General features: G+C 39.6%; 1 protein-coding gene across 7 annotated transcripts in view; it reads left to right on the forward strand.

Moving 5' to 3' along the window:
• The window catches only part of zmiz2 (zinc finger, MIZ-type containing 2), a 49597-nt gene that overhangs the window by 8726 nt on the left and 13967 nt on the right, over positions 1 to 26904 (forward strand). For 5 of the 7 annotated variants that reach the window (XR_013207172.1, XM_077243651.1, XM_077243652.1 and 2 more), the window contains exons 2-4: positions 21560 to 21665; positions 25282 to 25396; positions 26463 to 26656. Coding sequence is in view for 6 of the 7 variants with exons in the window: in XM_077243651.1 (XP_077099766.1) it covers positions 21616 to 21665; positions 25282 to 25396; positions 26463 to 26656 (359 nt within the window). In the remaining variant the exon portion in view is untranslated. Of the gene's footprint in view, positions 1 to 20842; positions 21477 to 21559; positions 21666 to 25281; positions 25397 to 26462; positions 26657 to 26904 lie in introns of those variants that run through there. The other 2 variants (XM_077243653.1, XM_077243650.1) reach the window with 2 other exon arrangements.

Below are 26904 nucleotides of genomic sequence, written 5' to 3' on the forward strand. Positions count from 1 at the left end.
TTGATCTCCTTTGGGCTGCAGGGTTTTTTTTTTTTTGACCACTCACGCAAATTGCTCCTGTAGGGACTCTGGCCCGAGGACTGTTTATTCGGCTGTAACTGCAGAAAAAGGTAAAGACACTTTGTCTCGGATATCAATGTGCAAGGGTCGCAAGGGGTCACCCCACAGTACCTTTCCACCAGCTGCTAGGAATCCTGGGAATGTGTGTTAAAGGGGTGCTCATCTAGACAACAAGCAGCTAATGGTTTCACTCACGTTTTTTTGGCCAATCTCGTGATTCAGACATACAATTAGCTGCGGTCATCCGCACGTCCATATGCTACACACCCTGCCAGATTGTGCGAAGACTCCTGTGAAAAGTGACAATGTGTGGTATTACTGCATCATGAGAGTTGAGTCCCTTCATTTGCGTGAATTTTTTATGAATCATTATGGAAATTTGTTAAAGGAATAGTTTGGTTTCAATACAAGTTAACTGAATCGACTGCATTTTTTGGAATAATGTTGATTACCCCCCCCCCCCCCCCCCCAATAGGAGTAAATAGGGCAAAAAAATTCTGAAGGATATGAATATTTAAATGTGAAACTTAATTTTTTGTAAAGCACTTACATTATTTACAATAATTCCTCTGTTTAAACTATTAAATCTGTACAGCTGTTTAAATCATAATTTTAGCATTTAAAGATTTAGGCGTTCAGTGTTGTTTTAGTATCATGAATTTATGCACTATTATAATATTTATTAATGTTTTTAGTACATTTTATTTTTACTTTTTAGTTTTCATTTTAAGTCTAGTTTAAGTTTAAGTTGTTTTATTTCGTGTTTTTGTCATTTTTATTGCTTTTTTTCAAATACTAGAAGTTTTTTAATGTCAGTTTTAGTAATTTTAGTACTTCAGCTTACTCTATTTCAGTTAATTGCCAAGGCAACGTGTCCAATTATTGTTTAGGTTTTACATCTAATATTCATATTTTTCTATATCAGCTTTATTTTAGTTAACAAAACTGATTTTTAATAGTTTTAGTTAACAATAACAACAACGTTATTGCATTGCTTTGTCATTGCAACAAAAGTTGTAAAATTGTGATATAGCTAAGCTTTACAGAGAAAAGGTTAGTAACAAAAAAAAATCGAATTTACCTGTTCAAAGAGTGAGTATTTTAACAATTTACAAATTGGCCTTAATCCATTTAGTGCCTCATTGTTACCCAGTTTTTAGGAGGGAAAAGAAATCACCATCATTATGCTACAAATGCTGTGGATTGAGCTTAACTTGTATTGTACACTTTTATTTGCTCTAGTCCACTAGTTTGTCTCAGTGAGAGAAGGGGTAAGGCGTCGATTTCCGCTTCTTATTTTTAGTTGACTGTGGTGACAGCTGGTACAGATAAGGAGGATTAGAGGCTGTGTTCAATGTCTTGTAATACACACTCCCAGATACACTACTGTATTGGTGTTTGGCCACCTGAGAAAAGGCTTAGACACACTATGGCAGTTCAAACACCAAGCAGCAAAGTGTCTCTCTCTCTGTAACTTCTTTCATCCTTCCTTCAGGCACAGACAACTAAAAAGAAACATATTTGTATTGACAGCTCTGAATGTTTCTAATCTTGTGCGTGTCTGCCATGAGGGACGCTGAGTGAGCATCCTCCTTTTGATAAGTCTCTCTGTCAAGGGAGTTTTCTGACCTCTCTGTGCAATCTGAATGGCTTTCTCAGATTTTTTTATGTTCACCCTTAATGATAAACATGCTAGCGAACCAGTAAAGAGAGAGAACCATAGTAGTTTAAAGAGTTTAACAAAAAGTGAAAATTTGAAACGATGAAAGTCAATGGGGTCCAATTTTGCTGGACAATAACATTCTTTAAATAATATATATTGTTCCTTAGAAGAAAGAAGGTCAGGTTTGGAGCGACATGAGTATTCATTTTGTGTGAACTGTCCCTTTAAATTTGTAGGGCAACATCAGCTTAGCTGTTAGCACATGTATTTAGACACAATGAGCTGTAGAGCTCACACCAGTGATATTACAGCTACATTCAGGTATGGATTATTTACTGTCCTCTTTGTGAAAATTATAGTCTATATATCAAATAAATAATTTGGCGCATAAAACATGAGCTGTCGTTCTTTAAACGGGCCGCCCGTAACTGATAACACCAGAATCAGATCAGAAAGATAACAGGGTTGTACGTTGCAGGAAAACCGGACATGTTGTCAAAATGAATCTTTCCTGCGGTCTCGTCTGCAATGTCAGCCGCTGTGTAATCTTGCCATCAGGTTCGCCCGGGCTCTGACGCAGGTCCTCCCTCGCTCTGCCCTGCCACAAGGCAACTCCCAGAACAGGCTTGTTTCCATCTAATCTGGCCACCAGAGAGAAGCACTCTGTGTCATCATTCACACCCTCCATATGGCGCACCTCCCCGTATGAGGACGGCAAGGCACAATTCTTCATTATAAAGACAAAAAGAGGGCAAGGGGGGGTTGGTAAAGACCCTTGCGTGCGAAACGCACACGATATTGTTGGCCATACAACATTATTTGACAAGATTAATCAGTCGGGATTTGTTGTTGTAAAATAATAAAATTGTATATAATAAAAAATATGTATATAGAGAGAGAGAGAGATCAGATTTCTTTTTTTAATGAATTTATTTATATATATAGAATATATAATATATTTATAAATATATGTAACATTATTGCTTTAAATATATGTATAAATATGGATATAGTGATATTGATATATACATTTAAATATGATTGTATTTATATTTCTTCAACTGTTAAAATATTTATTTATTTACTGTAGTTATTATTGTTAATTATTACTTTTAATTCTAGCAGTTAAAATTGTGCACTTTCTTGTCAAGTAAAGTGTTATATGTTAAACATTTGGTCTACATTTGGTGAGAGAACCTAAAAACAAATAATTATTAGCAAATTACCTAATTACTAATTTAATATCATTTAAAAACATACTTAACAAATAATTATAAAAATCTATTTTTGACACCCTGGCTTCTTTTGTCATTCAGTTGATCATTTGCTTAGTAGTGCGCCGCAGCTTTTGAGTCTGATTTGAATTACAGGCAAATCGATCTGCGACAACCCGTCATTCTCCTTTCGGCCGAACCGCGAGTGCACGTATCGCTCCACACAAGCCTTCCCTGCCAAGGCCGGTCTTTCTGCAGTAATGAGCTCCTCCTCAGGCTGTGGTGGCGTTGTCTGGTTACTGTGGAGTGGACACAACCCAGCAAGGTCGCTCGGGTTAATGGATTCTCTGTTCTCAGTGACAGGGGCACCGTGGGCCCTCATAGATGCCTCATTAGCCCTACATCCCTATCCTGCCTTCTGTGAGCGAACAAAGCGGATGGTGAAGTCAAAGAGTCTGATTGTTGAGACGAGAAAGTTGTTGTGCAACGTTTACAGCAACAGACTCTGTGTCTTCATGGGTTCGCTTAATAATTTACTGATTGGCATCGGGTGAAATGGCATGTTTGTTCTTGCTTCTTGTTAGTGAAGGTTATCGTTGCACCCTTGCCAAGACTTTATGTCCATAATTGATATGCAGCCTAAGTCATTGGGTTCTTTAGAGTTATCTTGAGTCATTATTTCTTAGAAAGCACCTCTGAAAAAAGCCATGCAGAAATGTTAATTATAAAACGCTGTTTTAACTTTCTCACATGAAAGTGCAAGATGCAAGTTGTGTTTCTTGACAGCAGCACCACCCAGGATAGGGACCTGCCGTAACTTGCTTTTACAAGTGCTTTCCTAAGTATCCCGAGATAGATTTGTCACACTAATGCTTTTAACACTCTGCAATTTCTGGGTGAGAACAAAGGTGACTGGCGTTCAGGCCCTGTGTTGCCCTCAGCCCCGGCTGGCACGATGACAAGGTGAGAGTCTGGACAGAGACTCACGGAGGCTGTTGGACCAGAACGGCTAAGCCAGCGTCACCTCTCCGTCTGCTCGTGACAGACAAAACTAACAGGGTGTCGGGTTTGGCTGACCCTTACCCCCTTGCCTTCATCATAAGCTGACTACTGAATAATCCGTCATGCCTTAAACTTTTTGACAGACAGCCCCTTAAACCTGGTAGTCTTAGAATCTTAGAATGTTTCGGATTCTTAACTTTCATTTTCTTCTTATTTTCTAACGTAAGAAAAAAGTTAAAGTCCCTGTAAAGTCATAATGAAGTATGTGTTCTGAGTTTGTCATATTGTCATATTGGTGGGCACGCACTGCCGATGATGTCACCAGTTGTCGGCGCGACAGGATGAAGGCCGAGGCGGGTGTTCGTCGTTCGGCCCCATTCACCAGTAACACAACAGCGGATTATCAGTGAATCCCAGTTGTCTCCAACGAAAGTTTATAAAACTATCCCGTGTAAAATGATCACTACAGAGGCGGGTTTTGGTGGTGATCCTCAGCTCTCCATCAAGGTGGATCTTCACAAAATGAATCCACCTCTTCTTGATGTGATCGTTTTTAGGAAATTGAAATAAGGTCACCGATCTGTTTTGTACGTGATCGCATCCAGGTAGTACGCATTTCCGTGACGAAGACATAGCTAACTAGCAAACTGTAAGCTGTAGTAACTAATAATACTGACAGTAACTCGCGATTGAGTGGTAAACTGATGCGAATGTGCTCTATTTATATTGTTAGGGGAGCGGCCAGCCTCAGGGGCTCCAGTGCATCATCAGGTAGGGGCGGGGCCAGGAGCTCAGGGGCTCCAGTGCATCATCAGGTAGGGGCGGGGCCAGGAGCTCAGGGGCTCCAGTGCATCATCAGGTAGGGGCGGGGCCAGGAGCTCAGGGGCTCCAGTGCATCATCAGGTAGGGGCGGGGCCAGGAGCTCAGGGGCTCCAGTGCATCATCAGGTAGGGGCGGGGCCAGGAGCTCAGGGGCTCCAGTGCATCATCAGGTAGGGGCGGGGCCAGGAGCTCAGGGGCTCCAGTGCATCATCAGGTAGGGGCGGGGCCAGGAGCTCAGGGGCTCCAGTGCATCATCAGGTAGGGGCGGGGCCAGGAGCTCAGGGGCTCCAGTGCATCATCAGGTAGGGGCGGGGCCAGGAGCTCAGGGGCTCCAGTGCGTCATCGAGTACCCTTTTAGCCCCGCCCAAAAAATCCGTAAAATATCAATGGTGAAAAACTGTTTAACGGTCTAACTCCACAATTCAGTACTTCACAGTTCACAGTCTTTGTAATGTGTTTTAGCAATACATTTCTAAAATTTATAATGTGTTTAGAATTTTATTTTAAATTGCCTTTACAGGGACTTTAAGAATATTTTGCATTCCCAAAAAATCTTCAAAAGAATGTTCTTAAGACAAAATTTAAGAAAAGATTAAACCTTGAAAAGTATGTTCTTAAAAATCATCTTAAATAACTATTTAAAGTTAGGATAACTGCCAACCTATCTTAAATACCCAAATGTAAGATGTTTAATGAATTTCTTGGGTTGTTTAAAATATTAACCATTTTAAGATAACAGTAGCTGGCCAAATATAATATATATTACTACTAATACCATGAATGTGGACGAGTACTCTCAGTGACACTGATTTACGCGAATGATGCGCTCACTCAAGCTAGCACTAGCGAGGCAGCACAACACAGATACCGGACGCACTGCACACTGTGTAAACTTTGAACCCTTTAAATTTAGTCAATATTTTCTCATATTAATTCATTTTACTCTATTATGGTAGTGCATTCTTAATATCTTTCAGTATTTTTCCTCTTGTTATCTTTTTCTTTGATTGCTACCTTATTTTTCCTGTCCTGTTTATTACTTGACATCCAAACATAATAGAGCTTATTCAGAGGTATGAAAGTGAGGACTAGACTTGCTGAGTTTTCAATGGCATCCGCTGTAAAAAGCTGTATAAAGCTCCTAGATCACTTATAATTTTCCACAGCTCATAATGTCTGGGTTTTTTTGTCTACTGAAATTTCTCGGAAAGATATTTTTGCAGTGTTTCGTCAGCAGAACAATCCAATAACAGTACAACCCAGTGAAGAGACACACACACACACACACACACACACACACACAGCCTCGCTTTCATTCCGTTAAAAAATCAATGATACCGCTGCTGTGAATAAGAGCTAAATCAAACCAGTTTGTGATGGCTTAAAAGTGAGTAGTTACATTACTTTGAATGTTAAGTTCTCAAAACTAGGAAACTCTAAAGACTCTAGCGCTCTAAAATTCAGACACTGATGCCTCTTTTACATCGTAAACGTGTTTAGATGGAAAAGAGGTTTCAGTGCCTGAGCTTTTGAGCTGAAATTTTTGGTAAAATGCCTATCACTCAGTTGATCTGGGATATGTTGGTTTGTATCTGTCGGCCCTGACAGCTTTACACACACCGGTTGCTCTCAGCGTCTGCTCCGTGTCTGTGTGAGTGATGGAGAAGCAGTATTCCTGAGTTTCCTCCAACTCGGATCTCTTATTTAGACGGCTTTCACACTCGCTGATCGCGAACGTCTTGCATGCGCACCCAGTAGATCTGTGAGGAGAGAGGTCATGGAGTGTGTGCATGGTCAAGGGGGTGTGTGTGCGTGTTTGTCAGACTGAAACCGTGAGTCAGGGCAGGGGTGGGACACACTGACACACTCTAACACTGTGTAAAGCCCCAGCAGAATTGCAACTGACCTGTTCCTCTGACGTTGTTTAGCCACGTACACAGTCACTGGCTCCTCTCGCAGGCCTTGACCACAATACACCCACAACCTGAGAAAACAGAGGCGTAGTGCTTTTTCTTCCAACGGACCCCTCTGACTAACGCTTTGTCACATGTTTGTGTTAGTATATGCTAGGCTACTTGGATGCTCATGCGCGGTAGCTTCCTGTAACAGCAGCAGAATTTTCTTCCTGCCTTCTGAGTGGTGATTTCCTCTTCTTCCTCTCTCTAGCCGAGTAGTGTGTCCGACTTGTGAACACGCACAGGGTTTATACACCTGACACTGCAAAGGACCGTCATTCCTTGCCAAATATTGCCTGAAAAACTGACGGGCTGTATGCTTGCAAGTGTCTGGAAAGAAAGTCAGTGTTACTTGACATAGAATCGTTGTGTGGTTGAAGATGTATACATATTATTCACATATAATACATAATAATAGATAAATAATATATATATATATATATATATATATATATATATATATATATACATAACATTATAAACATTGTTCAATCTGTGTATATATATATTTTTTTTTAATTATATATATTTTTTATTTATTTTTTATTATATATATATATATATAATATATTTGTATATATATATATTTTTAATATAATATCAATAAATATTTAGAAATATTATTTCAATTCAATTTACATTTATTTGTATAGCACTTTCACAATACACACTTCAAAGCAGATTTACAGAAAATGCATGAGTCCACATCTCACACACACACACAAACACACATATATAACAATTTGTTTATTAGATATTGGCATAATCTGATAATGCTTTTAAAATTCAAATCCATTTTGCAAATTTAGTTCCTAGAAAAGTCCCTGGATTTCATCAGGGCTTGGTGGTGTGACCATGAAAGTCTTGCCCCTTTGGTCACAGGGCAGGTGTTGTTTTTTTTCACATTTCAAGCCGCACCTCACCATGAATGGACAAAATAAATGAGCGAAAAGGCAAATTGCTCAATTAGCCGCAAATGCTTTGGGGTGTGCCTTTTTTACAAGCCTTTTCATCAAACTTTACTTTTTTGTATGCAGGTGTGATGGTGGTTTGTGGTGTTGTGGACACACTCAGCCCAGGCTCTGTGAGCTGTCTTTGTGAAGAGCCTCATCATGATGAGTCCCATGATTACAGCTAGTCATCAGAAGGGGATCTTCTTTATGCAAGCGTGTTTGTTGCTTTTGCATGAGTAGGGATTGTCACGTTCCTCAAAATAAGATATGGAAGTCCCTCAAATTGATTTGAGAGGCCACCCACTTAGCTGTAGGATTGAAGCATTTATATAGCGCTTTCAGATGTACTACTGTACACCCAATGCGCTTTAAAATCATTATCCTCAACCACCAAGTGTCGGTACCAAGGAAGCATCACATTAATGTGAGGATGCGAAAGCCCTGGAAACACTGACAGTCAAAACACTGCCATTAGAGTAACATCTCTGCTACAGTCCCAGCTGAAGCTCTTTTACAGCTCCCGTAAGCCGCACGGCAAGCGTCGTTCTCTGATAACGGAGCAGAGGGACCGCTGTTGGCCAGCAGAAAGCTGTCTCAATGCAAGTCTCCATCGAGTGGCTCTGTCACCGTTCATCAGCCAAACCATCAGTCAGTCAACCTGTTTTTCCCTCTATACCAGTGAGGGAGAGAAAGACAGTGCTTTGGGCAGAGTGAGTCACGTTGCAGTGGAGACAGAGAGAGACACACACACACACACACACACACACACACACACACACACACACACACACACACACACACACACACACACACACACATCCTCACACACGCACGGAGCAGCTGAGCATTGAAGTCAGACAAGTTTATCAAGCGGAGGCCCTTGAACGAACCAGCCAGCTCTGCTTTTGTAAAGGACAGTCAGAGGCGTAACAAAGTCATTAAAGGAGAATCAATACATTGTGATGCAATTTGCATTCGGTCCTGCTCGATTCGAGCTAGCACAAACGGGGGAAATGGGTTTTAGAGCGGCGAGGCTTGGGCTCTTATAGACCGTTCACTGATGCCCGCGAAGAAATCTGATATCGGCCAAATGAATGTGCTCCATTGTGCACTTCCACTCACCCTTTTCTTGTCTTCGAGAATGACGATGCAACTTGATTTCTTTTCTAATAACCTATGAACACTGGTGCATTTCGGCTGCGTTCTCACATTTTCTGTCATAAAAATACAAGTATGGTGCACGTAGGAAGGACATTATTAATGGAGATGCACCGATTACAATTTTCTAGGCCGATTTCCGGTTCTTCATTGAGTTTGACCTGTCGATACCCATTTTAGTTGTTTTTTTCTAAACACTTTACAACACACACAAATATTTATTTTCTATCTTCCCTTTAATAGAACATTTGACATTTTGCATAGAACATAGAAATATATACTCCTGGTGTGGGAAATTCACACACATCAAGTGCAGTGTTATGGAAGAACTGTTTCCTTTTCACATCCAATATCCAACTAAAACAAATGTGATATATTTAGCAAACTAAACATCTATATGAAAACCGGTAATGGCAATAAAATAATATATAAATAACAAATAAAATAAATATAGCCTTGCAGGATAAAGATATTTCTCAAAACACACACACAGGCCTATTGCAATCACTTGTACATCAATTGCAGGGATGGGACGGTATGAAAATTTCATATCACGATTATAGTGAACAAAATTATCGTGATTATCAATATTATCACGGTTTTGTTCAAACGAGATGAAAATTTTAAAGAACTGATGCTCACACTGAAAACAGTTTTATATTTTAAAATCAACAAACAACAAATAAAACAAGCAGGTCTATGCACTTTTTTTAAGGAAGATAATATTCTGTGGCATTTCCTTCCTTATAATGACTGTCGTCAATAGCAACATATTATAACACAGCGCACATCCATGTATCACAACGGACGCGCTCTCTCATTTCATTCAAATACAACTTGCCGTCTTGCGTCACCGTTTTAGATTTTATTGAAAATGAAATCAGAGTTATTTTATTGTTTACAGAGTTTGATAATATTGTTGTGATCCTCTTGTCTGGACGATTGTTTTGAATGCTGTTCAGAATGGATTTATAAATGGGTAAGATTTAAAACATGAATCTATCAATTCAATATTCCCCTTAATTATGTGTTTAAAAAATCGGTGTTATAAGTGTATAATGTATATACATTATTATCTCTTAAATGTCACTCTAAATAGTCTTGTTTGAACTTGTTCGTTCGGCCACTTGCTGCAAACTTTTCTTCGCGGAAGCTTCACGTCTATTTGAAGTGAGTGAGATAAAATATTTCAACTCAAAACAACATTTTGTGCCCAATTATTTCCCAGACGTAGTTTTAGTATTGAGGTCAAAGTTAACTTGCCTTGCTGCAACAGTTTGATGGTCACACTAGACGACTCGTTTCCCCGACTTTTTTTGTGCATGTTCTGCAGACAGGGCGACCATCCTCCATTAAGTTTCCCTCAGGACTTTTGTAAAAGACAAAATATGACCACACCTCAGATTTGGTCCTCTTAAAAGGCTGAAATATCTCCCGAGCACGGTCACTGCCTTCCGCCATTCCTGCTCGAATAAAAAAAACAACAACCAACATTGCGCGCCTGCGTCAGACTGTTGCTGGCTGGACAGGATATACAGTGAGTTATTAAAATCACGATAATCAAACACGGTTTTAATGATAATTAAATTTTTAAAGGATAATACTAACCGTCAGTACATTTTATCGTGGTTTATATTAATACTGGTAATCGTCCCATCCCTATTCAATGGCAAGTTTTTCTTTGTAAACAGAAGCATTTCTACTTTGTCACCAGATAGTCTGTTTCTTCTCTCTCTGCCACATGACAAGCGCTCACTGTCAACGCTTGTACATGGTGCAGAGAGGTAAGCTCGAGGATTGGGAAATAATAAAAAACATGTTTAAATGGGCAAATTTTCTATAAATATTTTTGAGTCTTCATTTTCTTTTCTGACATAGCCTACTCTAGTTCTTGTTAAAACTCACCAGACATGCAAATTCTGTGCATTTTGGGCACTTTTTGTATGAAATCATATTTATTTTGTCCATCTAAAGTGTGCTTTCACTTTAATTGAGCAGCGCAGCAAAAATAGACTCGGCGCTGAAACTCCCGCTTCACCGTTGATCACGCTACGCTCCTGCTCGACGCTCACGCGACGCTCCTGCTCCTGTGACTGCGCATTGATTAACATGCACGCCGAAAGAAAAAAAGTCACTGCTCACGCTTGCGGTGTGAAACGGCTGTAATTCATGAGTTTCCCTACATGTGCATACCTTGTGCATGTGTGATACTGATGTTGCGCGATGTTAATCATGCGGCGCCCGAATGCATTTGACCAGCATAAAATCGGAAAATGTCAGACTGGCCGATCACGTAAAAATCGGCCAATTCCGATCTCTAGCCGATCAATCGGTGCATCTCTAGTTATTAATATGCTCAATTGTCTTTCCTAGTCGTTTTCCTCTAGGAATGTCTTGTTGGGACATTGAAGAGCAATTCTTTCCACAAAGAATATCTTCACAAGAGTTGTGATTTGCACTGGAGAACCCCGGGACGCTCCCGCCCTTGCAGGCGGAGGGCTAGAGGAGAAGCAGGAGTGTGTGTGTGATAGTTTTATGGTGATGAGGTAAGCCTCACGGCGACGGGTATCTCCCACTAACTTTGGAGCCAAAGAGAGGAAGGTGTTTTGAGGAGGAGATCGCTGAGGAACGGTGCAGATCTTGACCTGTAGAGACCCACTTAATCTGCTGAGTGAAGATAGTCACGGCCTGTTCTGTTCTACCGTTACGTACTTGCTCTCGTCTGGCGCCTTGCCGCTACTCCAGAGTCAGACACAAACAAACCACTCGCAGATGTGTTATGAAACATGGATGCTCTTTACATGCCATGCTGGTGATGTCATTGTAGTATCGTTTGGAATTTAGTCTCGTTGTTGTTGTATTTAAAGGATAGTTCACTCAAAAATGAAAATGCAGTCACCATTTACTCAACCTCCTGTCATTCCAATCCCAAACCTGTATGACTGACTTCCTTCTGTTGAACACAAATATTATATTTTGACCAAATGCCAGTGTTTTGTATATGGGTCATGGACAAAGCTTCGAAAAAGGTGTATTGAAAAGAAAAATCTTTTTAAAACTGATGCAATGCATATTTTTGAGTCATGAACAATGTGTTTAAGCAAGTTTCAGTTGTTAAATAACATTTCAAAGTGTTTTTATATCAGGTGGTACAGTTGTATACTATAGTTGTACCACCTGACATGGATAGTGTACCAACCTTCCCATACTTGAAATTAATTTTTTAGTATTTTAGTGATATCTACATACCTTTTTAATCTGCCACAAGGATCAGTCGGTCTCCTCTGAATGATGCATTATCTTGTTTACTGTTATTACCTTGTCAATTCATAATAAAAGAGCCATGTGTGCAGTTGTCACCCTGACATTTGAGAATATAGAAATTGCTGGACAAAAGTTTTTCCATGATCTCAACAGCTTTAAAGGTACTGATATTTATAAAATATGTTTAAATGAAAGGTTTCAAACCTAAAGTGATGCCATAGTATTTAGTTTTTAATGCTTTATTAACACTTTAAATAGTTTTTGTAGTTCATTTGTTGGGACAGTTGCACCACCTGACATTTTGGGGTTTAAAATGACAAAACGTAAAATATGTATATATACTGTATTGTGTGTGTGTGTGTGTGTCTGTGTGTGTGTGTACATTAAAAAACTCTGTTTTTTAAACCCGGTATATATAGAGAGTGTGTTTCTCCAAAGGTTTTGGGTGAAATATCCCTTAAAGCTAGTTCTTTGTACCATAACTGGGCGAAAATTCACCTGTCATCACCTGAAAATCACTTTTAAGCAAACTCTTGAAGTTAAACTTTTGAACTGAAACTGACTCGGAATAATTGGATGCTGACATGCTGTTGAGTGTTAAAAAAACCTACTGAATCTCTGGCATCTGGCTTTGCTCTCATAGGTGTACACCAGGATGAGGCTGCGTGCAAAAACCGGTTGTTCTTCACTTTCTGTTTGCAACTAAATGAATTTATTCAAAGGGAGGTGGCAGACCGGCTTGTACACACTCTTTAAGTACTCTGTGTTTGAGAAATTCAAACAGCACCAAACACGGGCCTGGACACCGAACAAATACAGCTGACCTACTCGGTGGCATGCTCTACGCACACAGACATCAGTGCTATACTGAGCTCCCCACTCCTGTACACAACTCCTCTATATCCATCGACCAACACTGGGATTCAAGTTACGTTTGCATATTTTTCCATGTCAGAGTCTTTGTTGTGCGCTTGCATCATGCAATCTGCAACAAGGCCTAAAGGTGAAGCGATGCAGGTATGATTTTAGCTGGGAACATTTGCTTTTTTGTCTCTTTACAAAGAATCAAATTTCCATTTTCATCACAGTTATGCTCATTACATTTCCATTTGTGGATCAGTGGTGGACGATTGCTGCCCTGGGGGTGACGCATTGAATGTCAATTTATCTGTGCTTAAAACTGACCCAGCACTCAAACTTCGGCTGACAAGTCACAACACTTAACGGCGCAAGCAGCAGCGTGTTTTTACACGTTTTTGTTGTAGAAATGTATACATTGATGCATTTATTACGCCAATTATTGGGTAACTTGTTTCGGATCTTCCCGATTTCTCAGGTAAAAGTGTTGTTCTTCACAGCTCAGAGTCTGTAGGCGTATATTGCGGACTTTTTTTTTTTAATTCACAATGATATTCATTATACTCTGTTCTTCCTTTAAAGGGATAGTTCACCCAAAAATGAAAATTCTGTCAGTATTTACTCACGCTCATGTTGTTCCAACCCCGTAAGACCTTCGTTCATCTTCGGAACACAAATTAAGATATTTTTGATTAAATCTGAAAGCTGGATCACTCCTCCATAGGCTTCTAAGGGATTGAAACTTGTTCCCTGAAAAGTTATTAAAGACATCGTTAAAATAGTCCAAGTGACTACAGTGGCTCAATCTTAAGTTTATCAAGCGACGAGAATACTTTTTGTGGGCAAAAACAAACAAAAATAACGACTTTATTTCAACTATTCATTTCCTTCTCTGTGGGCCTCTAGTGAGTTCACTAGTGTAATAGCGCATCACACACATGACCAGCTTCGGCCAATAGCACTACGCTGTTGAAACTACGTGAACTGATTTGAGGCCCACAGAGAAGGAAATGAATAATTGAAATAAAGTTGTTATTTTTGTTTTTTTTGTGCACAAGAGGGTGAGTAATTACTGACAGAATTTTCATTTTTGGGTGAACTATCCCTTTAAAGTTTCAATAGGCCATTCTTTGCTGCAGCTCCATTGCTGGTGTTGAGACACTATTAGCCAGAAAGCAAGCGTGTGTGTGTGTGTGTGTGTGTGTTTGTGTGTGTGTGTGTGTGTGTGTGTGTGTGTGTGTGTGTTTGTGTTTACACATGTGTGGAGGAATGCGTTATCAGGCCCAGCCTTCCTGTGGTTCCTAATCCTCTGTCCCCTTCCCCGGCCCTCTCTCTCTCTCTATCTCTCTCTCTCTCTCTCTCTCTCTCTCTATCTCTCTCTCGCTATCTCTCGCTCTCTCTCTCGCTCTCTCTCTCTCTCTCTCTCTCTCTCTCTCTCTCTCTCTCTCTCTCTCTCTCTCTCTCTCTCTCTCTCTCTCTCTCTCTCTCTCTCTCTCTCTCTGGCAGCAGATTTGTCCGCTCCGGCTTCAGCGATGTGGGGGAGGGGATGCCTAACCATGTGACCCAAGGCACTCCCCCATTTGGCTGGCAGACGAATTGTGGATTTTTGGACAGGCGGGTCTTTAGCTAACCACTGTTCTTATTGATGTACTGGGATTGTCCTTCGCTTGAAATCACTGGCTTTCATATTGAATTAAAACATTTGGAAAGAGGGGTAACTCTTGTACGTATTCGTATTCATTTGGCTGCAGTGAGTAATTTCTGGTGAACCTTTAATTATTTTATTTTTTGGGGGGTTTTTTCAATTAATTTCTTTTCATGTCATAATTTTCTTTTCAGTTTTTTATTCTTTTCAGTTTAGTTTTAATTAGCTTTTAGTTTGTAATTGTTAGATTGTAGTATTATTATTTTTTTCTCCAGAATTTTATACTTTTTACTTCTGTTTTAGTATTTTAGGGCTGCCAGTAACTGGTATTTATTTATTTATTTTTAAATAAATTGTATTATTATCATCATTACAGTTTATTTAAAACTAAAATTAATTTGTGGCCATTTTTTATGTTATTTTAGTTAGTTTCATGAAAAACTTTTTTTCCAGTTTTATTTTCAGTTGTTTTTTTAGTTTTTAGACTAATATCAATGGTTTCTGTGGCACCAAAAAGCATTGTGAAAAAAAACGATATGTTTGGCAATACGATAACAATTCTCAAAAACACGATATATATTTATTTATTTATTTGTTTGTTTTCATTCAATTTTCGTGTCAGTGACTTGTGTTGGGTTTAAACCCGACCGCTAGATGTCAGCGTTATCTCAGAGCGTAAACTGTGGTGCAGAGAAGCGCAAGGGTACATCGCTGGCGTTAGCATTAGCAAACCCAGCTCACAAGACGATAGTTATACCAGCTACCGCTGTGGTGTACAGAGCCGAAGTGTGGAATCATTTTGACTTCCACTATAAAGAAACGACCAAGATGATAGATAAGAGTCATGCTGTTTGCAAATTAAGCCATGCTAAAATCCAATACTCGAGAAACGCATTGAATCTGAGCGGAGCCTTAACATCCCGACGCCATTGCGCTGCTGAGAAGGGCCTTTCGAGAGAACACTTAAAGTTCAGTAAAATAAACACAACAAAAATTAAAGTTCAAAAGAACAGCATTTTTCTGAGATAGAAAGCTTTTGTAACATTATAAATGTCTTTGCTATAACTTTTGATCAATTTATTGCATCGTTGAATAAAAGTATTAATTTAATTTCTTTCCAAAAATAACTTACTGACCCCAAACTTTTAAATGGTAGTGTATGATGTTATGAAATCTTTCTATTTCAGATAAATGCTGTTCTTTTGAACTTTCTATTCATCAAGGAATCCTGAAAATAATTGTACACAGCTGTTTTCAACATTTGTTATTATTATTATTATTATTATAGTAATAATAATAATAATAATAATAATAAATGATTCTTGAGCAGCAAATCAGCATATTAGAATGATTCTGAAGGATCATGTGACACTGAAGACGGGAGTAATTTTACTGAAAATTCTATTTTGAACACGAAATAAATTAAATTTTGACCTATTGAATATAATAGGTTAAATATTAACCTTTGTGCCAGAGGTGTTAATTCCAATTGGCACCGACTAGGGATATAGAACTCGATTCCGGTCTCGAGACCGTTTTTCTATGGTCTCGGACTTGTCTCGGACTCGCTGGTATTCGGACTCGGACTTGTCTCGGTCTCGGCCACTGGTCTTGCCAAATATGGCTTTTGGTCTCAACCGAGTCCAGGTGTCTTTATTATGTTCGCAGAAAGCACACATAAAAGCCGCCTATTTGCTCTGGTGTGAGCCGCGATTGCGCCAGAACCAGCCAGTCGTCGAGATAATTCAGCACGCGCACTCCCCGGAGTCTCAGGGGCGAAAGCGCCGCGTACATGCACTTCGTAAATGTACGGGTGCTAGGGACAGACCGAATGGCAGAACGGTGTATTGATAAGCCTGCCCCTCAAGGGCGAGTCTCAAGAATGGCCTGTGATGGGGGGCTATCTGGATGCGCCCTTCAGATCCACAGTGAAACACTGCTATTATGTGGTATCACCACATGTCATCATTCTGTTTTCTTTAGATTAGAAGATTATACGATATCAAGGGGAATGTCTATACTTAAAAATCCTGGGTGTTGTGACACTGTTTTTGCTTTTAGATCAACAAATAATAACCCAAAATGATTGTCTTGATAATGTCATGCATAAGACTTTTTTTTTCCTGTCCTGGACTTGGTCTTGACTCGAACTCAAACCTTTTTGGACTCTGTCTTGTCTTGGACTCGAACCTCTTTGGAATTGGTCTTGACTTGGACTCGACTTGTCCTGGTCTTGGACTTTCCTTGGACTCGACAAAGGTGGTCTTGACTACAGCCCTAGCACCGACACAGAAAATACACATTGTAGCTTCAAAAATTGGCTGAAAATGTGAATTCAGGTGTGGTACAATAGTCCTTTTTATTCCGATCTTGATCGTTCCTCGAATACTCTTCTAACCTGTGCTGTTTCAGGTTCTGTCCTCTGAAAGCGCAGTCCCTGTAGAGAGCTGAATCTGCACTTCATTTCAAGAGCGCTGACACACAGGCATTTCTACGGCCTACCAGAAATCAAAGACCTGCAAGCTTTTTGTGTGCTGCTTGGCAAAAAAAAACCCGAGACGCTTCGTAGCCTTAATGGTCACACCCCTGCGGTGCCGTCTTGTGTCCTACTGTCCTAGACAGAATTATCCTGTTGGATGGGTACAGGGAGAGACATGGACAGGCCTAAAAGTGTTTGGCGTGCCGCAAGAGAAGTAGGGTAGAGAAAGTTATAAGTGAGCGAAATGGTTCGAGAAGTGAAGGATGGTCCACGTGTTGGAGAAAGGGAGGGAAGCCCAGAAGGAACAGGTCACTGCAGGCCAGGGGTGGAACTGGAGGAAAAGAGAGGAGGGGTTTAGATGGAGCCCAGCAGTAAAGAACAGTGTGTTCTGTTCATTCCAGAGCAAGAACTGTTTGTGCTGTTATCCGTCACACAGTGAAGGGAAAGCAATAAGCAAAGATGCTGAGCCGTGTTATTTCACAGCACAAAATAAGATCTGGTGCTTCAAAAGACTGTGTGTATGTCATTTGAACAAACTTTGGCTTGTGGTTGCACCTGTCACGTGTGTGTGTGTGTGTGTGTGTTTGTGTGTGGTGTTGGGATGTTTACTTAGGTGCCCGGGTATGTTTTAAAATGCCTCATGTTTGAAATTGGATTTTTGTGGCTTGAGTCCAAAAACAAGCCTTTCTCTACTAGGAAAATGAACTCAAATTTCTGATGACTCATCTTGTACTTAGGGTCGTGTGCAAATTTTTTTCCACTCAGATGCTCTCTAGAATGAGAATGTAACATTGTAACGGCTAGTAGCAAATTATGATTCATGGCTGTGACATAAACTTGTTGCAATAGGAAATATGTCAACACAGGAAAGAAAGCCATATCATGGGGTCCTTAACTGTGTGTGTGTGTGTGTGTGTGTGTGTGTGTGTGTGTGTGTGTGTGTGTGTGTGTGTGTGTGTGTGTGTGTGTGTGTGTGTGTGTGTGTGTTCCTAACACGCATCATATCGTGTTTCTAGAGCGGATGGATTAGGTTGTCCACTGTTTGAATAGATGCTCCTTCATTGAAGGATTGTTCCAATATGAGAGATTAATGACTACAGGGGTGGGCTGAGCAGCACTGTGCTAATTAAGAGCCATTAATGATGATCACTCTGCAGTAATTAATCTAGAGAGCTATAAGGTAATGCATTTCATGGATACAACCTCCAAAACCACGTAGGGCTGGGTATTGGCAGGGGCCTCACGATACGATACATATCACGATACATGGGTCACGAATCATACGATATATATTGTGATGTATTGCAATATATATATTTTTTTAAATCCAAAATGTAAAAAATAATAGAGCTGAATATACAACTTGCTATGTACCACCTGGGGTATAGGTATGTGTATCACATTGTATGAAGTGCATATCACTAAAAACTAAAAATGTAGATGCTACAAAAATTATATAAAAATAAAGTGCCTTAAATCAACAGGTTTCTGTTGCGATTGCAGTCCTGCTATTTCAACTGTGTGGTGTCTTAATAGGTGAAAACGCAAGTTGGTTGTGTTTCCTGAAAATTTAATTGTAGCCAGTCAAAGTTTACAAATGGCATTGTTTTTATCTAGTTCATTACTGCCCGAGTTACTTTTAGAACCAAAGTGCTTCCACACATCGGCTCTGAAAGCTGCAGGCGTTTTTAAATTTTCTGCCATTTTCTCACTCCCGCTAACTTCTGAGACATTGGCCGTATATGAGAGACAACTGGACACGTCACGGAGGCCGGTGTCTGCGCGCGAGAGAGACCGGTGTCTGCGCATTAGTATGCGTGCGCTCTTTTAGAGACACTCGGATATTTTTTTTAAAATATTGATACTAGAGGTTGAAATATCGATACACTATCATGATAAAAAATATCGAGATAGTTAGCTGTATCTATATTTTTTCACAGCCCTAAAAACCAGTAGTAGTAAAAAGCATTTTGGCTTAATACAGAAAACTGATACTTATTAGTGTTCTCTAATTCCGTTCTCTCTAAAGTCTGTTTAGAGAGAACGGTGTCGTCTTAGCGGCCCCTAATTTAATAACAAATGATCATTTAGACGGAAGTGAAACAATCAAAACTAACTTTAGCTGGAAAAAACATTTTTCAAGAACCACTATAAAACCAAACCAATCTCTGTTACCTTAAATTATATGTTTATCTCTGTAAAGCTGCTTTGAAACAATCTACATTGTTAAAAGCGCTATATAAATGAGGATGACTTGACTTGACTTGACTTGACTTGACTAGTGGTCTTTGCTATCATATCAAGAGACTTGGGTGGGCTATTTGGATTCTTGGACCAGTTAGAAATCAACCCAGAATAAACTAGCAACCGCATAGCAACACCCTAACATTGTGGCATTGAATTTTGCAAGGGCAAAAACCCCTAAATATTTCTTATATCCAACAATCGATATGAGATGATACACTTTTGAATAATTGATTGATCTGTTGATTATTTCTTTCATTAATTGGATTTTAAAAAGCCATTTTTCAGCATGTTGTTGGGATTAAAATGTAATGCTTATCTTGGTCATTATTTTCTAAATATAAATATTGTTAAAATATATAGTTTTATTTTATTTTTGTACCAATTATTATTTATTTTTTATTATTTTTTTATAAAATAAAACATATTTTTTATATATTTACTGTATTATTTTTAATATATTATTATTTTACATATCATTTATCATTTTTATTGCAATATAATGATTTAATGTTTACATGTAGAAATTAGCCTATTATTTATAATGAATGGTCTCCATTAAAGATAATTCTCCATTAATCAATAAGGACTTTTGTGTTTAATGCTTTAAATCAGCTTAATCAAACCAATAATAAAAACTCCAGTAGAAATATACAACCAGATTAAATATGCTCTGTACAGTTTAAGGTCAATTTTGTTTGTGGAGGGGGAGGGGGTCTTTTTTTGTTTGTGATCACCTATATATTATGCACCATTAGTTTTAAGAACATGCACCAACCATAAATGGGCAAATCCTGCAGTATAGCATCGCAAAGAGGCTGAAATCAGACGCAGGTTTAATAAACAAATATTGCTAAGCCTGCTTCAGTCAAGTGGTTATCAAAACACGACAATGGAGGATCTCATTTTGTCGCTGCCGCCCACCTCCCTTTCTCATCCTCCGCTCGATCCTCTCATTATCCCTGTAGGTGAAGCTCATTCTGATCAACTCTGTTACTTCTCTGAGTGACTCTTCTTCCAGCCCCCCCTCGACTCAACAGCGTTCATCCACCTTTCTTTTGCAGCTGTGGGGTGTCTGACCTAAATCTGTGAGGAGAAGAAAATGGAAGCAGAAAGGGATGTTAAGGGGAGAGTGTTAGAGGTGTGGGGCGTCTGACAGCCATTGATGTTGGCGGCAAATTACTTTAAATTTAAATATTATATATATATATATATATATATATATATACATACATTTATTAATTTAATTATTATTGAGGAACTAAAAAGACATGATTCTCCACTAATAATTAATGAAATTTGTCGTTAATGTTGGTGTCTGACCTAAAGAGGGACAGTGAGGGGACAGTGTTAGGGGTGTGGGGCGGATAACAGCCATTGATGTTGGCAGCAAATTAGCATGTGTGCTAATCAAGCTTCACCCCCGAGAGTGGAGACAGACGGAGAGGCAGTGGGGTGGGGCGGAGGGGGTCTTGTTGTCATTATTAACGTTGTTCAATCTAAATGGACACACACAAAGAAGCACCCTCTTTGGTCAGAACAAGCTCCCTGATCGCTTAAATAATTGAGCGGGGTAACCCGCCGGGGTTGAAGGCGTTATCTTTGTAGAGGGCTCGGATCTCAAAGCGGCGGCAGCCATGAGAACCTCCGCTTTTCCACATCTTTTCTTTTTTGATATCAAAGCGCTATAAATAGCCCTCTCTGTCCTTCCCTCCCTCCCCGGCTCCTTCCGTCGACGCAGAGCGTGAGGATCCTGCAGTAAGACGTAGCGTTCGGGTCGTCCACGTCGAAACACACGGGTTACGACCCGTTGCTCTTGTTTTAAAGCTCTCGCTTTGCACCGGCTTTTGTCTCGGTCGATGCAGTCTGGAGAATTCTCACACACACTGACTGCGGTGCAGCAGCCCGAGAGATGCCACATGCTGTCAAATCTTGCTCCTTTGTGTGCGGCGCTGGCTGCTTTTTAAACTGTGATTGGTGGAAAGGCTCCAACTCGAGGAAACGATTGCAAAACACACCCTATGAAAGCACTGAGAAAGATGTGCTGGCGCAGTCAGTTGTTGATTAACCCCTCGTGCCTCTGGGCAGAACCGCAGCCTTCTGAGAGCCCTACGAATGAAATTGGTTAAAGCCACTACAGTGGCAGAAGCTTCAGTCTCAGTGAGTCGAAGCGGAAACAGAGCCTTTGTTTTGATTGAGTCATGTCACTCTAACGTGTCTGTCTTTCTTTCTGTCTTTTGCAGACTGCCTGCTAGGTTGAGGAGATTCGGGGTGCCCCATAGACCCCTAGGTTCCTCCGATGAACCCCATCAACTCCATGAAACCTGCCCTGCCTCCAACGCCACACAGGTCAGTGTCTCCTGCACGTCGACTGCGATTCAAAGTGTGAATCGCCCACTGTTTCCTCTCTAACGACATTGAACTCTCAAACCCCCTCGAACTGACACCTGCTTCCCTGAGCGCTGCATCGAACAGTCGAAACACTACCGCTGATGTTTTGATTGTTGATTTTGCATATTTTAACTACTGTTTGGTAATAGCTTCAGGGAAGCAATGTGTGTTAATTGTTTTGCAGTCTTATCTGGATGAGATTAGCCTTGGCGTGCAGTTCAATTGTGTTTATTTGCCTCTTCTAAATTGTTGTTGTTTTTGCACACTTTTAAAATGAAAGGTTCTTTGACAGTTCTCATGTTCACTCATCATATCAAGATCCTCATTTGGCTGTACACGGGTCCTCAAGTTGCTATACGGTTATTTGGAGAGTAAAAAAACAAGTTTTTGATTTTACACTATAGATAATTCAAGCTAAATACCAGTACATGGATGGTTACAATAACAGTTTATTAATAATACATGTTTTGGTAACACTTTATTTTACAGTGTCATTATTACATATGTTACATGTAGTTACAAAAGTAATAACTATAAATTATGCATAATTACATGCAACTAACCCTAAACCCCTAATCTTTGTGGAACTTTTTTTGTATCTTTATTTTAAAGGGAAATTACACTCAAAATTGACTAATCTGGCATTTACTCACCCTCATGTTGTTTCAGACCTTTATGACTGACTGACTTCTGTGGAACACAAAAGGAAGTTAAGCAGAATGTCCAACATGATGTTAATCATGCAATGAAAGTTAATGCTGCACATAAATAGTTTATATTTTATGTAAATATATTATTTTATTATGGGCCTAACGTCTATTTCTTGTGTGTGTTCCACTGATGAAAAGAAGTCATACAGGTTTTGGATGACATGGGTGTGAGTAAATGATGACAGAATTTGCATTTTTGGGTGAGCAACCCTTTTAAGAGTCCTAAATTCTCCAAACCAGCAAAGAGAAATATACAACCTAATTGCTTAATCTGCTTTGGGTATTTTAGAGTAGATTTTATGCTTTCATAGTAATTTGGTCTTTTAAATATTTAGTAAATGGTGCACTGCAGGCTCCCGTAGGTAGGTGTACTTGGAACATTTTCATAAGTTTTAGTGATATTTGAGCACATAAATGGAATTATGTTGCTTAAGAGGCGATAATGAAGCAAACAGTCTGAATATGTAAAGTTGTCTTTTCGCTCTCACCGCAGTAAACTGAAGATGAATTGCCCACGGCAGCACGTGCATTGGGGCCCAAACTGAATCCGCACGCCCACATCTTCTCCTATTATTTGCAGAGCTCTCAATCAGCTTGAGTGTTGTTTTTTTAATTTTGATTGGCTGCTTCATCTCTCAGCTGCTGATTGGCTTCTCGATGGTTTTGAAACCACAGTTTCCTGTTTCGCAGAGGAGGGGTATCTGGTGGTTCTCCTGCAGAGGAACTTCTGCCTCCTATGGAATGTCTAAGCTGCCGATAGTTCATTTTGTTTACTTGCTAAAGCAGTGCAATGACCAGCCTCAACGAGACGCATGCTTTGAGCCTTTGTCGGAACCTCAATATCCTGTGGGCCGCAGGCCAGTGGATACTTTGCCGCAGATCGAAGTGGAAATGTGTCAAGAAGGGGATCTTGTCTTTCTACGAGGGCTTTAAAAAGAGGAGTCTTTCATGTGGCAGTGGGGTTGAGGTGTCTCGGGTCAGTCCGGGTGACAAGCTGTTCAGAGCCAGTTATCACTCAATAAACCCTCGCAGGTTTCATTTTCTTGATACTCTTGTTGTCGCTTGGATAGGTTTTACCTGGAATGCTCCCTTTTGGTGTCCAAGGTTTTTCGCCAATCCTGCCAATGAGTAGTGACTAGAGATAATTTACTGGCCACTGTATTTAACTGTACTTAGATTTTTCATTTTCATATACATACTACCTTTACAATATATTGCAATGCATCACAATATTGAAAGAAGTGAATTGCTGCTGAAACTGACAAAAGCATTTTAGAGCTTATTTAGTGGAATCACTTTTTGTTAACTATAAGAAATCTTATGAATGGGCAAGTATTGGTACTCAGTTTTCATGCAATATAGAAAGAAAGAAAAGTATACTAGCAAAGCGTGACTAGTAGTAAAAGCTTAATCCTGTCATTGTTCAGTGTGTCATATACTAGTAAGTATATTGAGACTTTTTGTTATTTTTCAGCCTTGTGACTTTTTGTCGAGGCTTGTCTGTAAGATTGTTTTTTTAAGAAATCTCTTCTGCTCACCAAGGCTGCATTTATTTGAAAAATAGAGTAAAAACAGTACTTTTATTTAAAAGAACTCTTTTCTATTTTAATATCTGTTCAAATGTAATTTATTCCTGTGATCAAAGCTGGATTTTCAGCATCATTAATCCAGTCTTCAGGGTCACATGATCCTTCAGAAATCATTCTAATATGATGATTAGGTGATTTTCTTGAAATATTTCTTATTATTATCAATGTTGAAAACAGTTGTGCTGCTTAATATTTTTGTGGAAGCATGACCTTTTTTTATTTTATAGCATACTTTGATGCATAGAAAATCCAGAAGAATGTCATTCATCTGATATAGAAATATTTTGTAACATTATAAATATCTTTACTGTCACTTTTAGTCAATTTGATGCATCCTTGATTAATAAAAGTATTAAAATATTTACTGATGTTTGCATGTTACGGTTCGACCAGGTCATAAAAGAAGTTACCAGCCAACTCTGCTTTATCTCATATTGGTCATTTTGGGCTCTGTTCCTATCCTTTTTGTCCTTAATAGGCACATTTCTTATCCATCAAGACCTTTTTTCTAATTTGTAAGAACCCCTAAAATGCTTGTAATGCGAGTTCTGTTAGAACCATATGTGTGCACATTTTTGCCCTTTAATGTATGGGTAGACTAGACACCATATTTAACTTGACGCGAATGAAAAAGAGGCTTTGAAGAGTAGATTGCACAGTGTCGTAAATCATGTCTAATTTTGACATGCTTTTCAGAATTTTTTTTTTTGAAGATGTATGTAGCACAACTGATTGAACATTCATCCCTCACAGCCTCGTTTTTATTCAAGTCAAAGTAAATATGGCGCTGACTAACTAAGGTGCATTTCCATGTTCTAATCAGCATGTGATGTAGTTTGGCTAATTATGGGAAGATGGCGAGCGATTATTGAGAGCGATCTGGTTTGATCCAGTTACACAGAAAACAGTAGATACACACACACACACACACACACACTTACTCTCTCACCCCCCTCTCCCTTGGCATCGTTACTCTTTCCTGTCTCTAAGTGACTGTGGAGTCGCCATGGAAACATTGTGCGAGTACCTCCAGATCATGTGGCTGTGGCACGTCTGAAGTCGCAGAAAGATCCTCTCTCTCTCTCTCTCTCTCTCTCTCTCTCACACCATATGCTGATATCATACCAAGACAAAAGATGTAGATGGAATATAATGTGGATCTGGCTGTGGATAATACGAGGCAGATCAGTGAAAAGTGAATTAAGAGCTTTTTGTAGAGGAAGCACTCAGATGCATTAATAACCCCGGTGTCTGTGTGTTTCTCTCGCCCCGCAGTGACGCCTCTTACCCATATGATCCTGTCCCCTGGCAGCAAGGCCCCAATCAGCCTGCCGGCTCCCTCTCTGTGGTAACCACAGTGTGGGGGGTAACCAATCCTTCACACAGCCAGGTAAGAAGGAGTGATGACATCACCAGCTTGTTTACCTTAAAGCAAGGAAAGCACTGCATGTTCCTGGGATGTCCTAGTCATGTCTGGTTCTCAAACAAAACATTATTTGTCGTTTAAGAGTTTTTTTTTTTTAAAGAATGAATGAATAATTTAAACAATGGGTTACACTTTATTTTAAAGTGTCTTTGTTACACTGTAATTATACATTTAAGTACTGAGTAATATTAAGTATGTACATTTACTTACTATAGGGTTAGGATTAGGGGTTTAGGGTTAGTTGCATGTAATTATGCATAATTTATAGTTATTACTTTTGTAACTACATGTAACATATGTAATAATGACACTGTAAAATAAAGTGATACCAAAACATGTATTATTAATATAAAATAAATGACAACCCATTCAGTCCCTGAATCAAAACATCTCTTTTAGTCATGTCCAACTCATACTGATACTAGTGAAAGTTTACAATTTTAAAACCTCAGTAATAACTAATATGTTATTGAACACACTACGTATATTTAAAAAAACAATTAGATAATTGAACAAAGCGTTCTCAAAGTTAATATTTTGGCTTTATATACTGTATGGTCAGACACTTGCATTTGTCATTAGATTATTTACATTTTACCAAAATCAAGCTCAAATGGAGTTACGAGGTTTTTGACCAGCGAATTTTGGACATGCGTGTTTTGTCCGTCATTCGAATGGCCGTGTGCAGCACTTCACTCACGAAACACGATACAGGAGGGGTGGAATTATGAGTTTTGAGGATCCAATAGAGTTACGAGGTTTAGTCACACGCTCTTTTTAATGCTTTTGATTGGTTAAATAGTAGCAAAACCCACAGGCAGATGTAAAGGAGAACAGTAGCAATTATTTATGAAATAATTGACGAAATATGGAGATACACCATTCGATAAGTGATGATATACAGTATAATAATAATAATAATAATAATAAATAAAATGTAAGATATATCAGCAAGCAATACCAAACGAAAAATGTTATCAATTACATTTATGACTGAGCTAAAAAATAATAATAATTCTTTTTTCGCCAGGTTTTTGGTGCTCCCATGGGTCCAGGCGGAAACTCAGCCGGTGGTCACATGATGCCTGGCAACAGCCCGGGAATGAACTCCCCGCAGTTCATGAGCCAGCAGGGCTACCCCGAGCCCAACAAGGGCTACATGCAACAGGGCATGTACGGCCGGTCCAGCGGGGGATATCCAGCCGGACCTGGATATGGGGGCAGGTGAGGGAAAGCAAATATTGTCCATGCAGTCTGCGTTTATGAGTGTCTGTGATTGTGTGGCTGTATTTAGTCTCTGCTCCTCGTGGGAGTTGCGTGACGTCAGGCAGCTAGTGGACGTCACCGCAGTGGGGGATGTGTGCGCTGTAATGTCCCACCCCTGCGCTGACTCAGAAACACACACTCACACGGTTGCGTCCCTTAAGATCAATTTGCATCGCAATAAATCTTTTGATTCACTGACTCGGAGC

The sequence above is a fragment of the Siphateles boraxobius genome, unplaced genomic scaffold (assembly GCF_051911475.1).
Source record: "Siphateles boraxobius isolate OS27281-9 unplaced genomic scaffold, OSU_SipBor_1 25, whole genome shotgun sequence".
NCBI classification, from domain to species: Eukaryota; Metazoa; Chordata; class Actinopteri; order Cypriniformes; family Leuciscidae; genus Siphateles; species Siphateles boraxobius.